General features: G+C 42.2%; 1 protein-coding gene across 1 annotated transcript in view; it reads left to right on the forward strand.

Moving 5' to 3' along the window:
• The window catches only part of ATRNL1 (attractin like 1), a 1,808,663-nt gene that overhangs the window by 1,369,123 nt on the left and 424,307 nt on the right, over positions 1-15,233 (forward strand). The window contains exon 24 of the mRNA XM_086919594.1: positions 2,272-2,429. Within this exon, the coding sequence (XP_086775720.1) occupies positions 2,272-2,429 (158 nt within the window). The remainder of the gene's footprint in view (positions 1-2,271; positions 2,430-15,233) is intronic.

Below are 15,233 nucleotides of genomic sequence, written 5' to 3' on the forward strand. Positions count from 1 at the left end.
GTTTGTTTCAAAATTTCCAGTGGTTTGGTGGACCACTCCCTACTCAACAACAAACATTTTCTCCTTTTTTTTTTAAAACATCATCAGGGAGAGGGGTCCTGATCGGAACCCCATCCTTTGAAAGGGTTACCACCCCTACTTGCGAGTCTGTCAAATTTGTTTCATGATTTTTCTACTAGATTTTGGTCACAAAGCAATGATACATATGATCCCAATTTCATTTGGAAGGGATGTCAACAACATGCCCTTCCCAGAAACGGAATCGGTATCCATTCTGAGTTCTATTGTAGGAGTCGTAAAACTTTTTTACGAAATGAGGATTAATGCATAGCAAAAAGCATTTTAACAGTCAGAAATGCAGAATCAGAGAATTTATGACCATTAAAATGCTTTGTACATCTGCCACTTGATTCTCTCCATCAATGTCTCACTAACCGCTCAGGATTACCAGTAACAGCTAAGGGATGGAGATTCTGCTTATCAGATGGAGGTACCCTGTCTCCACCAGCAGTACACCAAACATCTGCTCTCTTAGAATGAAGCAGGGTTCTCACAGCTCATTTCCAACACTGCTAGCCAATGAGGAATGGTGGTGGTGGTTTCCTTCAAGTTCTGTGCTGGCCGTAGCCTTCCCGAGGTCTAGGGAGTCCTTTAGGTTTCCACAAATCTTGTGTGTGAAAACTGAGGAACTCCCTGAGCCCCAAGGTGAGGTATGGGCTGGGGCCCTCCTGTACACCCTACGAGTAAATTTCCTTCAGTGAACAAATACTCACCTTCTCAGCTAAAGGGAAATCCCAACCTCCTGGTGACCCCAAATTGAGTTTTTATAGCAAAAGGGGCATCAGCATCGTGGTGTCACCACCAGACGGAGCCAGAGGGTAGACACGCTGCCGGTCGAAATAGACACCTGGGATCTGATCAATTGAAACACGATTGGATTGGAATAACAAGGTGGGACAGAAAGGATAAAAAAATATCACCATGGAGACATTTAAATGAGAAAGAACAGATAATTCAAGGGCTGATAACACTTTATTCAGATGAAATCAAACTCAGAGGGGTCCTGCAAAATGTGTAAAACAATTCTACTGTCTTTAGATACCATTAACACGAAGAATATAAATTGAACATAATATCCCCTTGAAAATGTGCACCGTAATTTGAAGGGTTTGCACGTTCTGGAATTGCTCCGCTTAAGCTTTTTTGGATTCTATGTCTGATCTTAAAAGATCCGCCGAAATGCTGCGTCCACATTTTTTCTATGCTTATTAAATGGATTCTCCAACAGTTCTTTATACTAATGTGAAAGTTGATAACTAAACAAACTATTTTATTGTATTTTTGTGATAAATTTTACATAACAGAATTGGTATGAACTTGTATGTGTAATGTATGAAATACATTTATTTCGATATATTAGAATTGTCAGACACCCATCATTTGGTTGTGTGAACTTGGTTCAGTGTATACTATTTATGGTCATTATTACGGTAAAGAAGGGACATTTTGTTGTCCTAAGTCACCACCACCGCACCATCATTCTCCTGCTTCAGTCCAGCAACCCATGTAATTCAGGAGAAAAACTGCTGCTGGCCATCATGGCAGGTCCCTGGCAAGGATGTGGTAGTATTAGACCTGGGCAGAGATGATGCCTCCGACCACGGCTAAGTTAAACTCTGTTTCTTTATGTATTGTATCAAACGTATATGATGTCAAAATTGCCGGCAAGAAAAGTGTCTGTGGTCTCCAGTCAGTGTCAAGAAAAGTATTTTCAACCGGGTATCAATTACTTCTTAAAAGAAATAATTACGCCTATCTGGGCTGCAATAGAAGTATCTATTTGAGCAATTGTAAGATAGCTCAGTGGTCTGTTGCATCCAGTGCTGAGATCTGTGTTCAAGCTCCAGTCATAAGGAAAAATTGGAGGGAATCCGCTCAGCCCTTCACCAGCAAATCAAAAAAATGAGTTCCGCTGAGTCGGGTAATAGGAGTTCTTAATATATGTGCCTAGCCTAGATCATTTTGTAGGGTGTTATGTATAAATACAGATATTTATGTTAATGATATGCTATGTTAATTAAACCTCAAAGACTAATTCTTAAATTATCATTTAGTAAGCAGTGGTGAGCGGTTTCAGGGATTATTTTTCTTAATTAATCTTTTTGCACTCTATGCCCAAATGCCTCTGGAAATATCGAACTATCATGCAAAGTTTTTCTTGTCTATTAATATGAAGAAGCTTAAATGGCCTTTTTTGTGTTTTTATTACAGCTGGAACTATATCGGGGGAAGAAATACCAGTTGTATCCAAGGCTGGTATAAAAGAATACAAAGATAGCTTTTCGTGCGAAAAATTCAACTTTCGCAGCAACCTGAATATCACTTTCTATGTCTACGTCAGCAATTTCTCCTGGCCTATCAAGATCCAGGTCAGTATTTAATTTATGTGTCTGTTATTTCGACTTGTTTGTGGTGTTTGTCATTTGAAAAACAAGGACAGTGGTCTGTGACTTGACTCTTGTTTTGAGTTAGCTACAAAATCAGTGATTTGATACTGTGTGGGCTGAAAATAAGGATTCTGGCCGGTACCTCCCAATGAGATTATGGTCATTATGAGTTAAAGTTCCAGAAATGGGGAATACCTATAGGGACCATAATTTCCTGGTCAAAAAACCCACTTTTCCAGTCCGCCATTTTTTAACGCCCACATTTACTAGCGACTGATGGCAAGTGGTAAATCTGAGCTCGCTGTGGATATGCTTCATGGTTTTTATTCTGCTTTTTCGTTGGGAAGAACTCGTGGATTTCCTCAGTTGTCAAAAATCAAAGCCAATGCGGGTCATTGATGGGTTATTCTTGTTGTTCTAAGCCATAGCAGTGTTGCTGTTTGTTGAGTCTGGCTGAATGGTGTTATTGAATGCTTTATGTTTGTATGGAGCACATAGCTGTTTTCTTCTTTATTATGTCGGCTGCTATGTTTGGTAGACTTATGAGGAACTAATGTACTCTCCTTTACGTAGTGACTTTTTTCTTCATGGAATTTGGAATGTTTTGCTAAGTCCTATTGGAGCGAGCCATGACACTTTTGGCTCTTCCATTATTTGAACAATCTAAGGGTCTCTATATGATTGGAGTTTTATTTGAAGCTACAATTCCACATGGGGTAAATATTGCTGCTACCATGTACAGTATTTACCAGGTGTGGTATTTTCTCTCCATTCAGGTTCCTCACCTCTGAATTTGGATAATGCTGTAATGTTGCATGTTTTCGCATATTTGTACAAATTCTGTTGCATATCACTTGGGCAAATTTTTGCAGGAGAAAAAAGCGTGAATTTTGTGTACGTCATGTAATCCTGATTTGGGTGGAAGTACTTGTTTGTACCTGAATAGGAAATGCTGAGTCTGTAGTGAAGGCATAAGGGATGCGGAGCACACTAGATTCGTGTTTGAAATCCTATGTCCTCAAGTGACTAAGTGCAAGTTGTGCTGATGGTGATTGATATATGTCTGGAATATGTATATTCTGGGCATAAATTGCCCTTGGACAAAATCTTTGTAAATCATATCACTATGGGCAACATGGCATGTCTGTGGAGAAATTTCTCTCGAGTACAGAGACATACAGCAAATGTTCCTTAATGTATCTGACATTGACAATGGTGACCCACTGGAGTAAATTATGATGATGAGTGATAAATAGAAAGAATGGAGTTGGCACGATGTTCAATACAAATTTTCCTTAAATATAATCAACCATGGTCTATTTGCTGCACCATATTTGATCACCTAGTCAAGAATATTTTTTTAATTAATTTGCTGCATTTTTACGCTTGTTCATTCTCTGCCTAATGTGTGGTTACAGTGTAACACCAGCATAAAGTGTTTGGCAGACTGCCCTAAAAAGGAACACCTTTGCTTCTGTTTGGCTCTGGAGCTCTTCATCATGAGCAGAAAATAGAGCATTATGCGTTTGTCCACCTTCTGAGTGAGACCCTCCCTCTACTAACGTCTTATGAACCTGACGTCCCAAGGGGGTGGGTTCATTTCTACCTCATGCATGGCACTCCCCTGAAATGACGTTGAATGCTGCCTCAGCTAAACCGAGGGTTTACAGAGCAGTCAAGAAGACAGTTTGAGCAGATGGTAGAAGTGACTCAGGAGAATGCCTTCCGGGGTACCTTAGGGAGTCTGAGCATGGACATGTAAAGGGAGTAAGGCATTAAAATTAGAGTGCAGCAAGGGTGGGCAGACAGGCAGTAGTGAGTCCTTGAAAAGTACAAGTGAAGCAAAAGACAGAGTTGGTGGAGAGCTGGTGAGATAAACTGTAAAATAGTCTGCCCCAGAAGGTGACTGCAGGGGGTGGGGTTGGGGAGGGGGCAAGAGCCTGTTCAGTGAGTTGGCGTTGGTGTGTGGTCTTAGAGAAGGAACTGGGCAGTCAAGCTGGTCTGAAACAGAGGATTAAGAACATACCCAAATTTGGATTCTGAAGCACAGCACTGAGAATTAATAAGGCGAAGGAGGCAGAGAGGGGCAGGAGAAAGGTCCGTTGAGCAAAGTGTGTAAGTCTGACAGTTTTATTTCTCTTATGATAGGCCAATAATGACTATTAAAAGCCCTTCCAATTGTTGTGTGCTCCTAGCATTCACTCAAGTCCAAAAATGTGGTGTGGACAACTAATGAGCTGTTTGGCCCAAAGTTAGGGAAATAATGCTTAAATATTGTGTGCATGTTTGAAGCATGTCATTATAATCCAATTTCTGGGCTTATCTGTTCATGTTTTGATCATGTGCAGCCAACAAGTTGTCAAATTGTGAGTCAAACTCGTGCAATTTAATATCTCCTCAACTGCTTCTTGGGTTCCAATTACATGGACATGATGTGTAATTGTAAATGTAATCTCTGTTGCTTAAAGAGAATATAAAGGTGAGGCATAGGCAGGATCTTGAACCTCGCTTGATGTGGATATCCCGCCAAAGATGTTCTGTAATAACAGTGAGGGTTTCATTTCAGGGTGTCACCAGTCAACATGTTATCATTAATTGGATGAGGTGTGGTCAACCAAGTGTTATATGTATTTTGGTAGGAAGGATATGAAAGGCAGTGCCAGAAAACAGGGTGGTGCAGAGAACACGTTGAAACTGGAAGTAGTGGAAAGAAAGATGAAGCAAAGAGCATTCCAGAGAATAAGTAGGAGGAGCAAAATATGGAACAGAGAAAACCTCAAAAATGTTGGAAACTAGGATGAGTCATAGATCATCCGGTAGAGCACGGATAGATGAGTGGACTGGAATTACCACAAAGAGGGGAAAGAACGTCTTTGTAGACCTTATTACATTATAGTCTCCCTACATAGAATGAGGGGCAGGGACAGAGTGTTCCCTGTTCCCCTATGGGTAAAGCCAAAGATGGAGAAACCGGTGCGGTCTCTGTGAATCATAACAACGTGTGGTATCTAATTTACAGTGCCTTGACATAGATTTAGGCAGTTGAGGAACTGCATCACCATTCTCAAATATCACACACTCATTCTGCATGCAAAGACCCCTTTTCATTGTTCTATATTGCTTTTAGTAATAGAGAATTAACAGAAGCAAATGTCTCATGAAAACATACTGTATTGCAAATATTACACTTGAAGGGTTTAAAGCAGACAGAAAGAAGGGCACTGCAACAATCCATCCCAGCACTAGTGGTATGCACGTTTCAATTAACTAATATAGCTACAAATAGCACCACAGAGCTGTCTGAACCTCAGATGCGCCAACAAGATTTTCCACGAATGCTAGAAAAAACATTCACTAAATCAAACCCTAGTTCTTCATTTTATTTTCAGTGGTTCACAACACATCTTGTTCCTGTCCTCAAGCCCCTCGTCAACCAGGTTTTCATGAATGCATGGGGATCTGCTACCTGAGAAAGATTGATTCTAAATTATCAACGTGGCTTCTACTTTAAAGTCTAGAGCAGATTTACTATAATGTAGGGATTGCGCCTTAAGGATCCTGCTTTCAAACATAACAAGAACGTGTGAACAAAGTTAGCCTCTCTGCGCTGACATTTGCAACACCTACTGATTCCATTAGACCTAGCTTAATGAGCTTTACAGAGACCAATGCATCTTGGCAAGAAGTTTTTGTTGTATCAGTCTTAGCTTCAGACCAGGGCCATTTTTGCTTACATTAAAGCAGTACCTTTTCCTTGCTGCTGAAAATATATCATGTTCATCTGTCCAATCAGGTCTGTTTTTCCCCTCACCTTTACCGAGTCTAAAATACTTTTAAGCTGCTTATCAATAGTAGAAGTCATATAAGCCAATCTGACACCAAAAGAGATGGTGTCCAACATCTCATCTTGCTCTTCCTCCTGAACCTGCTCCTCGTCTCAATACAATCCTATTAGTAACTGCACTGAAACTTCACATGGTCTGTGATGCCATATTTGCAAGTCAAATTGCCAAAGGGGAGCTGCAAAGCCATCTCACCTCACCAAATGTGCCTATCTGAATCTAGTTATAGTTTCCATTCTTTCCAATGTGATATTTTGCTGTCTGTTTGAATCAAGCATTATTCCACAAATTAGATATATCACACTGATTCTTGTCCACACCTCTCATTTCCCTCAACGCATATCATGCAGCATGCAGTGCTCCTGATGAAGTTCTAATTTCTCCATTTACCTTCAAACCAATCATAAACAAATACCATAGCAAAACATTGAACACACTTTTAGCATGAAGACACTTTTAGCATTGAACACAGTTTTAGTGTGGTTGTGTCTGCATAGGGAGTAGATAAATCAGGCTTTAGATCTGATGTCGACTATCCACTTGAGAGTGTTTCTCTATGCATTAGAAGCGAAATCCACCTTTAGCACTCACGATGTGCATCTTTTAGATGGTATTTAGACTTACACTTTCTCTCCCAAATGAATGAGTCAAATACCTCTTGAAGCTGGAAATTGGACTACTAGATTGCAAAAATGTAAAGAGACTGTATCCTCCCATAAATCCATGCGTTCAACTTTTTCAGTCTTTCTGATTTTTTTCCATTTTTGATGAACAAAGGGTCAAAATTTAGAACCCAAACACAAGTTAAAAGATTTGAAATGGTAATTCAGAAATATTTGATACCCTCCTCATTCCAAATAAAGGTACTCTTTTCTATATCGGTCTTAAACGTATTTCTGGTTAAAGATGAAATGCTTATCTTTTCCCATTAGCCTTACCTCCAGATAATTTTCCGAAAGGGTTAAGAAGGGACAACGTATATATAATTGATTTATCTAGGTCAAATAAGGCTAAAAAATATCACTACCATGTAATATATTTTTATATTCCAAATGATATATTGTTTCCGTTTATTCTGCTAATAGACTCTAACTTCCATCACCAAAGGCTTCTCTGCTGCATCTAAAAGCAAAGGCGACAGAGTTCTTTCCAGGTTCCTTTGCTGAGGATTCACAAAATTGGCATATGCTGCATCCTGAGAAGGCAACTAAAGGAATACTGTCCAAAGAGGATGAGGTCCACTCAGAACTTCTAGAAATGATCCTGGTTTGTATACATATAAACATTCATATGTGGAATCACTCCCAGATCAGACCCCTAATGTCCTCTTCACCTACTAGGATATGAATAGTGGGACCAGGCTCTAGACCACTGGGTCCTTAAATTCCTGTCATGCCAGGCTGCCTGGGCTACACTGTTGCTGGTCCTTGGGGCTTCCCTACTGGGACCATCCCAGGGTATAGGGAACAAGAGTGACATTGTGGGCTGGGTAATGCATGGCCTATGGATCGCCTCTGAGGTTCATTCTTAATCTCTTATTGGCAACCCTAACATGGAGCTGGTACAAGCCTGCCTACATATTCTCAACCTGGACAAGAAGCTACACTGGCCTCTGATCCAGAAGAGATGCCAGTACATGATGCTGACCCACGCATACAGCGCCCTGTACCATGAAGGCACCAGCATACATCATCAAGCGAATGACCTTTGATCAACTAACTAGACACCTGCGATCCACCTCCCTTTGCCTTGCGGCACCCCCAGGATCCTACAAAACAACAGGAGAGGACACTCCTACTCTTACCTGGCGGCCAAAGCCTGGAACGACCTTTCCCTGCACCTCAGGAACACCGCATCACTCTAGGAATTCAGAACAAGACATGGTTGTTCAAATGAACAGACCACTGCGAAGCAGCTAGCAACTCCAGCACCTTGAGACCCTCACGGGTGATTTGCTGCACTTTATGAATCCTGATTGATTGATTGGACTCCAGCACAGTGTCATCGCCTGTATCCAGGCTGGTCTCTCCTTTGGACTTGTGGAAGGCCACATAGGATGGACCAGGGTGGAACTGGAAGGATTGTGGAAAAACTGGACCCTTTTAGTCAAGGGAGGGAGCTCAGAGCACCCTAAAAGGGTTAGAGGTCACCATGGAGGAGGTGGAAGGACTGGCAGGCAGAGAGCTCCTGAAAAAAAAGAGGAAAGAAGGCTGTAGGAGAGAGCATCTGAAACAGAAAACAGGTGTTGGACGGGAGAAGCAGGAAGAAGTAAGGATGGAAGAGGAAGGGAGGGGTCAGATGCACTCCAAAGACAAATACAGACACCTATGTTTGTCAAGAGTCTTTTTCCAAAGAAAAATAGTTTATTGAACAACGTTTGTGCGCCTGTTATTGTCTCACCGAAACAGTATGTGATGGGAGAGAGCCCTTATAAAAGCCTTCTTTGCCTAATGAAAATACGTCAGCAGGTGTGCGGTTAAACATGGCCGTGTATGACAAAGACTTCCACTCTGTTACTTTCTTTGCAGGAGAAAACCTATTTGAGGCCTTTTCTTCATGAAGGGAGTGTGGAGACCCTTACGTGGTTCACGGTAATATGCTTATTTTCAAAAGTAGAACTTTAGTAAACCACCCATTCAGGACAAAGGTTATTCTTATAAAATAGGGTCATCATCGGATGATTCGAAGAGGGTGAGTGACAGATATGGGTTCCCCATTCAGTTCACTTTCGTAGGATGGCACGTCCGTGCTGTTCCTCAGAGACCTTCATTTTGGAACTCCAGAGCGGCTTAGGAAGATTGATGCCCGCGCGCCAGCACGTGCCGTCCGTCCGGCAATGACCTCGGCCGAGCATCCTTTGATGGCGGCTGCACCGAGAGCGAGAACTCCACGCTGGGCGCCTCTTAAATCTTCATCACACGCCACAATGTTCGCATATCGAGTTTCCCATCTACAAGGCAGAGGAATGTGACGGACAACTTTGGATTACTCTTGAAATTGCATCCATGAGCGATAAAGATAAAACGGTTGTAAAATATTCCGGGGCAGGCAGTTAAATCGGTGAACACATTGTAAAGGTTGGGCGATGGTCCGATAGGAAGTGATGTATGGGTTCTTAGCAAATGTATGTGCCAGAAGTCCGCTCCTTCTGGGGAGGAACTGGCTGGCACCAGGGCTAGGCAGTTAGGATGGGTCACCCATGGCACCACCTGCAGTGGCCGCGTAATACCTCCGCAAAAAGCAAACCTGGCCCAGTTTCCAGGAGACTGAGGCAAATATCACTCTGTTTCACTCTAGACAAAGCCCAGCTCTGACCGTTGCCATCTTTAGCACAGGCCGGAGGGCAACTGGGGAAGAAACATTACAACCAATGCATAACGACGGGTTTTATCCACATGACAAGTTGGACAAGTGTCATCAACGTAAATATATGGGGTACATAAAGTAATACAGTCTCTTCCGTAGGGGTCACAGTAGTTGCTGGGATTTTTTTAAGTCTGTGTTGCTTCAGGCTCCAGGTCTCTTTTGGTGACCTATTATACCACCTTCTCATCTGTTTATGCCTTATCTCTTAGAATGAGACATTGTTTTTTACATTTTCGTTTTTTACAGTAACATCTTGTAATTCCAGCGGAAGGTGGGAAATTAAACCTACTGGGTTTTTTTTCTGTGCAGGGTAGCATAAACTGAAATTTTACACAATTCGGTACTCACATACACAATTCTGCCTTGTTTACCCATGTAGATTTTGCACCGGGCAGAAAATGTGGTTTAGTTCTGTGCCTTGCATAATGATAATGTCACTGTTTTGCCAAATTCTGTGGCTTACATACTTTGGGCCAGATGTAGGTAAATACCATTTACAGATTCTAAAATACAGTATTTTACTGATTCGGTATTTTAGAATGGGTAAATGGTATGTAGGTATTCATTCTGTAATTGTTACCGAATCGGTAAAATTCGGTAAATACCGATTCGGTATTTACTGATTCGGTATTCATGCTTAATTTGAGCAGGTGCTTTCAGGTGCTCAGCACCGGCACTTCTTTCATAGGGCCGGGGCTACAATTTCTGACCCTGCAGGTGGTGGTCTCAATATTAATTGTTCACATTCAGAATAAAAAGAATAATATACATTGCATGGTGACTGGCTTGTAAATGTTCATAGGCAGGCTGGCATACGCCTGTCCAGGCAGGCATGATTGTGTATCCCCACGTTAGTGAAGATGTCATCACGCTGATTACAAATCCAAGAAGTCATCGACAAACTATGGCTTGCATTCAATTCCCCTAGTCTGCTGCACCTGCCACTGCCTGAGCCTAAAACTCCCCTTGGTTAATTGTAGCTGGGGGCTGGCTCATGACCAAGTTGAGGCAAGGAAGCTGCAAGAGCGCATTTGGAACTTGGAAGTGAGTGAGGGCTCTTGAGGAAGAATAAATTAAAGTAAGTGTGGATTTTCCACTTGTTGCGTAGCCAGAGTAGCATATCCGGCAGCACTGCACTGCAGCTTTCTTCAATGTGCTCGACGCGGCTGTGGCCCAACACAACTTTTGTGCGCCATGGCATCACCTGTAGAATCTGTGCGCTGCACCCCAGCCTGGTAATTGCTGAGCATGAGTGAGTCCAGTAGGCACCACAGCCATACTTACCGGCATGGCAGCATTACGGCTGGGAACAATGCCTGTGCTGTAACAGGCAGGATCACAGCAAGCTGAGCAGTGGATGCCGATGCCCTCGCCATCCCTGGACCTACTAATTACAGGCAGCACTAGCAGTGACATGACATGCTGTGCTCGAGCATCCACCTGTTCCTCAATAAACCCAGTCATACTACACTGATTAATATATGCAAAAAAGCATTTCTATTTGGTGCACATTTTGTTTTTACACTCGGTGTCAGTAAGAAAGTAAAACACGTCATCTTCCGCTTTTTTAGGAATGACAACAGGAAAACGCAAAGTTCAAAATATCAGGGACATGTACAGATTGACGACAGGGGTCACAGGCAGCAGCAGCATTAGAGATGAGAGACAGCAAGAGTAAAATGGACAAGAAACAACAAGAGAGGAGAGAGATAAAATGGAGCAAAGTAGAAGAAGGAGGAGAGCAAATCAGATACAAAGAGAAAGCATCCATGATGTGAAGAAGAAAGCATTAAGAAGAGAGAAGATAGAATGAAAGGATGTGGAGGACAGGACAGAGGAAAAAAGCAGACAAATGATAAAACGTAGACACAGCTAATCACTGCTAGAGAGTGATAGTAAAGAGCCAAGATCGAGGGGAGAGAGAGCAGAGCATGGATAAAAGTGAAAAGAAAAAAGGGCAGGGCTAAAATTAAAAGAGGGCAAATCAGAAATACAGGGTGTGACAAAAATGACAGAAAACAATTAGAGATGTGATAGGATAGACTCTTAGAGCAAAGACTTAGGGGACATACAACAGATCAAGGTTGGAAGATAGACACTGAGGCAGTGAGAGTGTTAAAAGTGGGGCTCACCGGAGGAAGAAGTGAGTGGTGGCCTCCTTGGCAAAATTTTCAGCACCTGCACTTCTTTTTTTACAAATTAAGCACTGGGTATTCCCCATTCATTCCTATGGGCCTGGAGGCCCATAGAAATGAATTGGAACTACCGAATCGGTAAATACCGAATCGGTAAGAGGGGGAAGACCTACAAGGGTGGCAGGTTGTCACATTGACAACCTGTTACACCCCTGAATAGTGCATGGGTGCACATGTGGCATACATACATGCCCTAAGGGCATGTATGTCTGCCACATGGCACTGTTAAAAAAGCACAAAATTGCTTTTTTAACGGTTTTCGTTATTTTCCACCAACTTGTAGTTGGTGGTAAATAACAAATCCTTACAAGTGAAAAGCACTCACTTGAGTGCTTCCTACATTAAGGATTCAGTAATTTACCGAATCGGTATTTAAGAATTTGGTAATTTACCGATTCAGTAAATTACCGAATCCCTAAATTAGGCCCCTACATCTCAAGTGCCTAATACCAGTCGGTAACGGCCGAAATTCGGTAATTTCGGCCGTTACCAACCGGTTTTAGGCTTCCTACGTCTGGCCCTTTATGTTTTGTTTTATGTTTTCTAAAAAAGGAGATACCTCAGTTAAATTAAGTTTAAAGCAGTTTTGTGTATTGTGGACACCTGTAGCAGAATGATCACCATCCTTGATATCCTTCCGGACCCAGCATAATAATGATCATTATTGGCATACTGTGGGCAGGGGTGGCACGAGGTGGTAGTCCAAATGCATGCAAGGCCATATTTAGTCATGTGTGCCGGTTGTACAAGTGACCAATTACTAAAGACGAAAGGTTGAGATTCCAGGGTAAAAAGTGTGTTTTTACTGAAATGATAAACTTTTCTTTAGGGGAATTATGCCTATTTTTCCAACAAGAAAAATATATGTTTGAAAGGAAAACTTGTATTTTTTTAAACTGCCGAGCTGATGCTTAGGGGAAACATGGTAGTGTTTACAAATATATATTGAATATTTTTGAGTGATAATCTCTACCGCAATCTGAACCCCTCATGTTTAAGAATTGTGTGACCTGTCTGCTGTCCACACCCGTAAGGCGTAAAGAGCAGAGCGAGAGCACAGAGTCCCGAGCCTGTGAAACCTTGACTATAATACCACCACTAAGGACTGCTACTATTCCAGTGCCTCTGAATATAGTTTGCCCAGAGATAAAAAAAGTTGGCCAAAAACCTTCCCGCTTTCCCAGGTAACTTATTCCAATCAGACTCACAACTAAGGTTGGTAGAGAAGGATCTGCCCGCACCGTGTCACCTATTGTATTACACCTCCAGTAGGAGGTATAGCTACAGTAGTGCAGTAGGTACAGGTACCTGGTTACAACCTAAGTGGAGCCTATTTTCCTTGCTTTCATTAGGGCCAGTGGCGCCCTTGCTAAGCCACTGACTTCCGTCATCATTTGAGCCACTGGATCCACGAACAACATCAAAACAGCACCAGGAGCAATGCTCCGAGTTGTTTATTTGCTAAAAGTAAGACACTGTTACAATATGTGAATGAAAGAGTGAAGTTCAGCAAAGAATGCAATCCACCTATCTATTCCAAGATGAAAGGCACCCGCTTTCTATCCCTACCGCAATTTGTGGCGCAAGGACTGATCATCGGAAGTTTAGATCACATGTCTTTCAAAAATCATTATATCCCCATACTTCTGGAACCAGGCAGATTCAGCCACATCCCACTCACTACTGACCCCAGCATGTGAGCTGATTTAATCATCTCGTTTCTTTCAAATGAGGGTATTTTGGCATTTCAGTTAATGTAGGTTTACCCCCTACTTATATATTCAATGAAAAAATACATAGGTTAGTATAGTAGTATAGTTATGAATAGCCTTGGTTATAACATTGTAGTGTATTTTTAAAAGAAGCTTCCAAAGTTCACAAAACAGACACAGTAAATGTGCTATTATGGGTACGAATTACAACTGAAATACCACCGAAATTAGCAAATTATGGTGACAGCCGCAATCCATTATTCCCACAACCGCCTTACAAACCATAACTTGCACACCAAATGTAGCTGTCATGAATTCCTCATTGATGTGCCAGATGAAATTACAAATGTAAATAATCATACAGATGCGATATCATATTATATTACTCAACACTATGAGATGACTATGAACGTAGTATTACATGAGTATGAATTATTTAATTACATTGTGCTTTTCTGTATTGCTTCTTATTGGTATAAATACTGTGAGGACATAAGCATTTCATTTGGTGTGTGAGTTATGATTTGCATGTCAGTTGTGCAGGTTATGGTTTGCAGATGCGTCCCGCACCCAACCCACTGCTGACGGCCCACCCTCCATGCACACAGCCAGAGGCCATGCGCAGTGGAGGTTGGCTGTGGGGCAGGACCCTGCCCCCAAACTTCCGAGGGCAGACAAATGGCAAAATAATGTAAACATCAGAAAACATTGAAGTGCATGCGAATGGACGCCTAATTCACCCGCAATGTAAAGGATCGCAAACGTTTGGAATAATAAAGTGGCAGCATGAAAGCCTATGCTGCATGATGCATAAGTGGGCGAATCTTCGCCATGTTTATTAATGCCTATCTCTCCCCACCATGTAATAGAGGTCTGGGAGAGATGGAAACTACAAACAGGCGTACACCTCATAGTCCATGACCTGGCCAGTAACGGGAGGGACTATAGCAAACTCACAAGGTATTTAAAAGTTTGAAGGAACCAAAAAAAACTTCCAAGTCGTGGTGAGTGGCTGGGGAGTCATCATCCGTCTTGGCTTTCTCCCCTTCCGATTTCTAAATGTTACCCTTTACCTTGTCCAAGCATGTGGTAATTGATATTGTAACGTTCCTCGACTTGCCTTCGGTCTGGAAAGCATTGTGCCCAACCCTTGATTTGCCCAAAAGTGAGGGGCTAGTAAACATAAAAACATGGCGCTTCTCGCAACTGCCCTGGTGCTTTTTAGGTCAAAGTCTACCAGACAGCTGCTATGTCTGGTTTGCAAATGACAACTTGGGGACATTCGGCAAGCTTCCCTGGGAATGCATTCTGCTCTCTACAACACTCTACTCCTCTCTTTGCAACACCCTCTGTGCCTCTACAATTTGCTCTAGACCACTCTATGCCACTCTACTCTATGACACTACTCCCTTCCACTCTACAACACTCTTCTCCCACCCCAGCCCTTCCCAACACTCTACATGACGCCACACAAACCCCTGACGCTCCGGTTCACTCCACCACTGTTACAAGCCTGACAAATACCCACCACTTACTGCACATCGTATACACCGATACCCTTGCTGAATTTCAACGTGAAAATCTTTACGTACCTCGATTTTATTATTCCAGCTAAAAAAATGTGATGCCACGTGTCAGCAATTCTAGTCTAGATTCGTTACAAATCTGCCG

Source organism: Lissotriton vulgaris, chromosome 5 (assembly GCF_964263255.1).
Source record: "Lissotriton vulgaris chromosome 5, aLisVul1.2, whole genome shotgun sequence".
Classification (NCBI taxonomy): Eukaryota; Metazoa; Chordata; class Amphibia; order Caudata; family Salamandridae; genus Lissotriton; species Lissotriton vulgaris.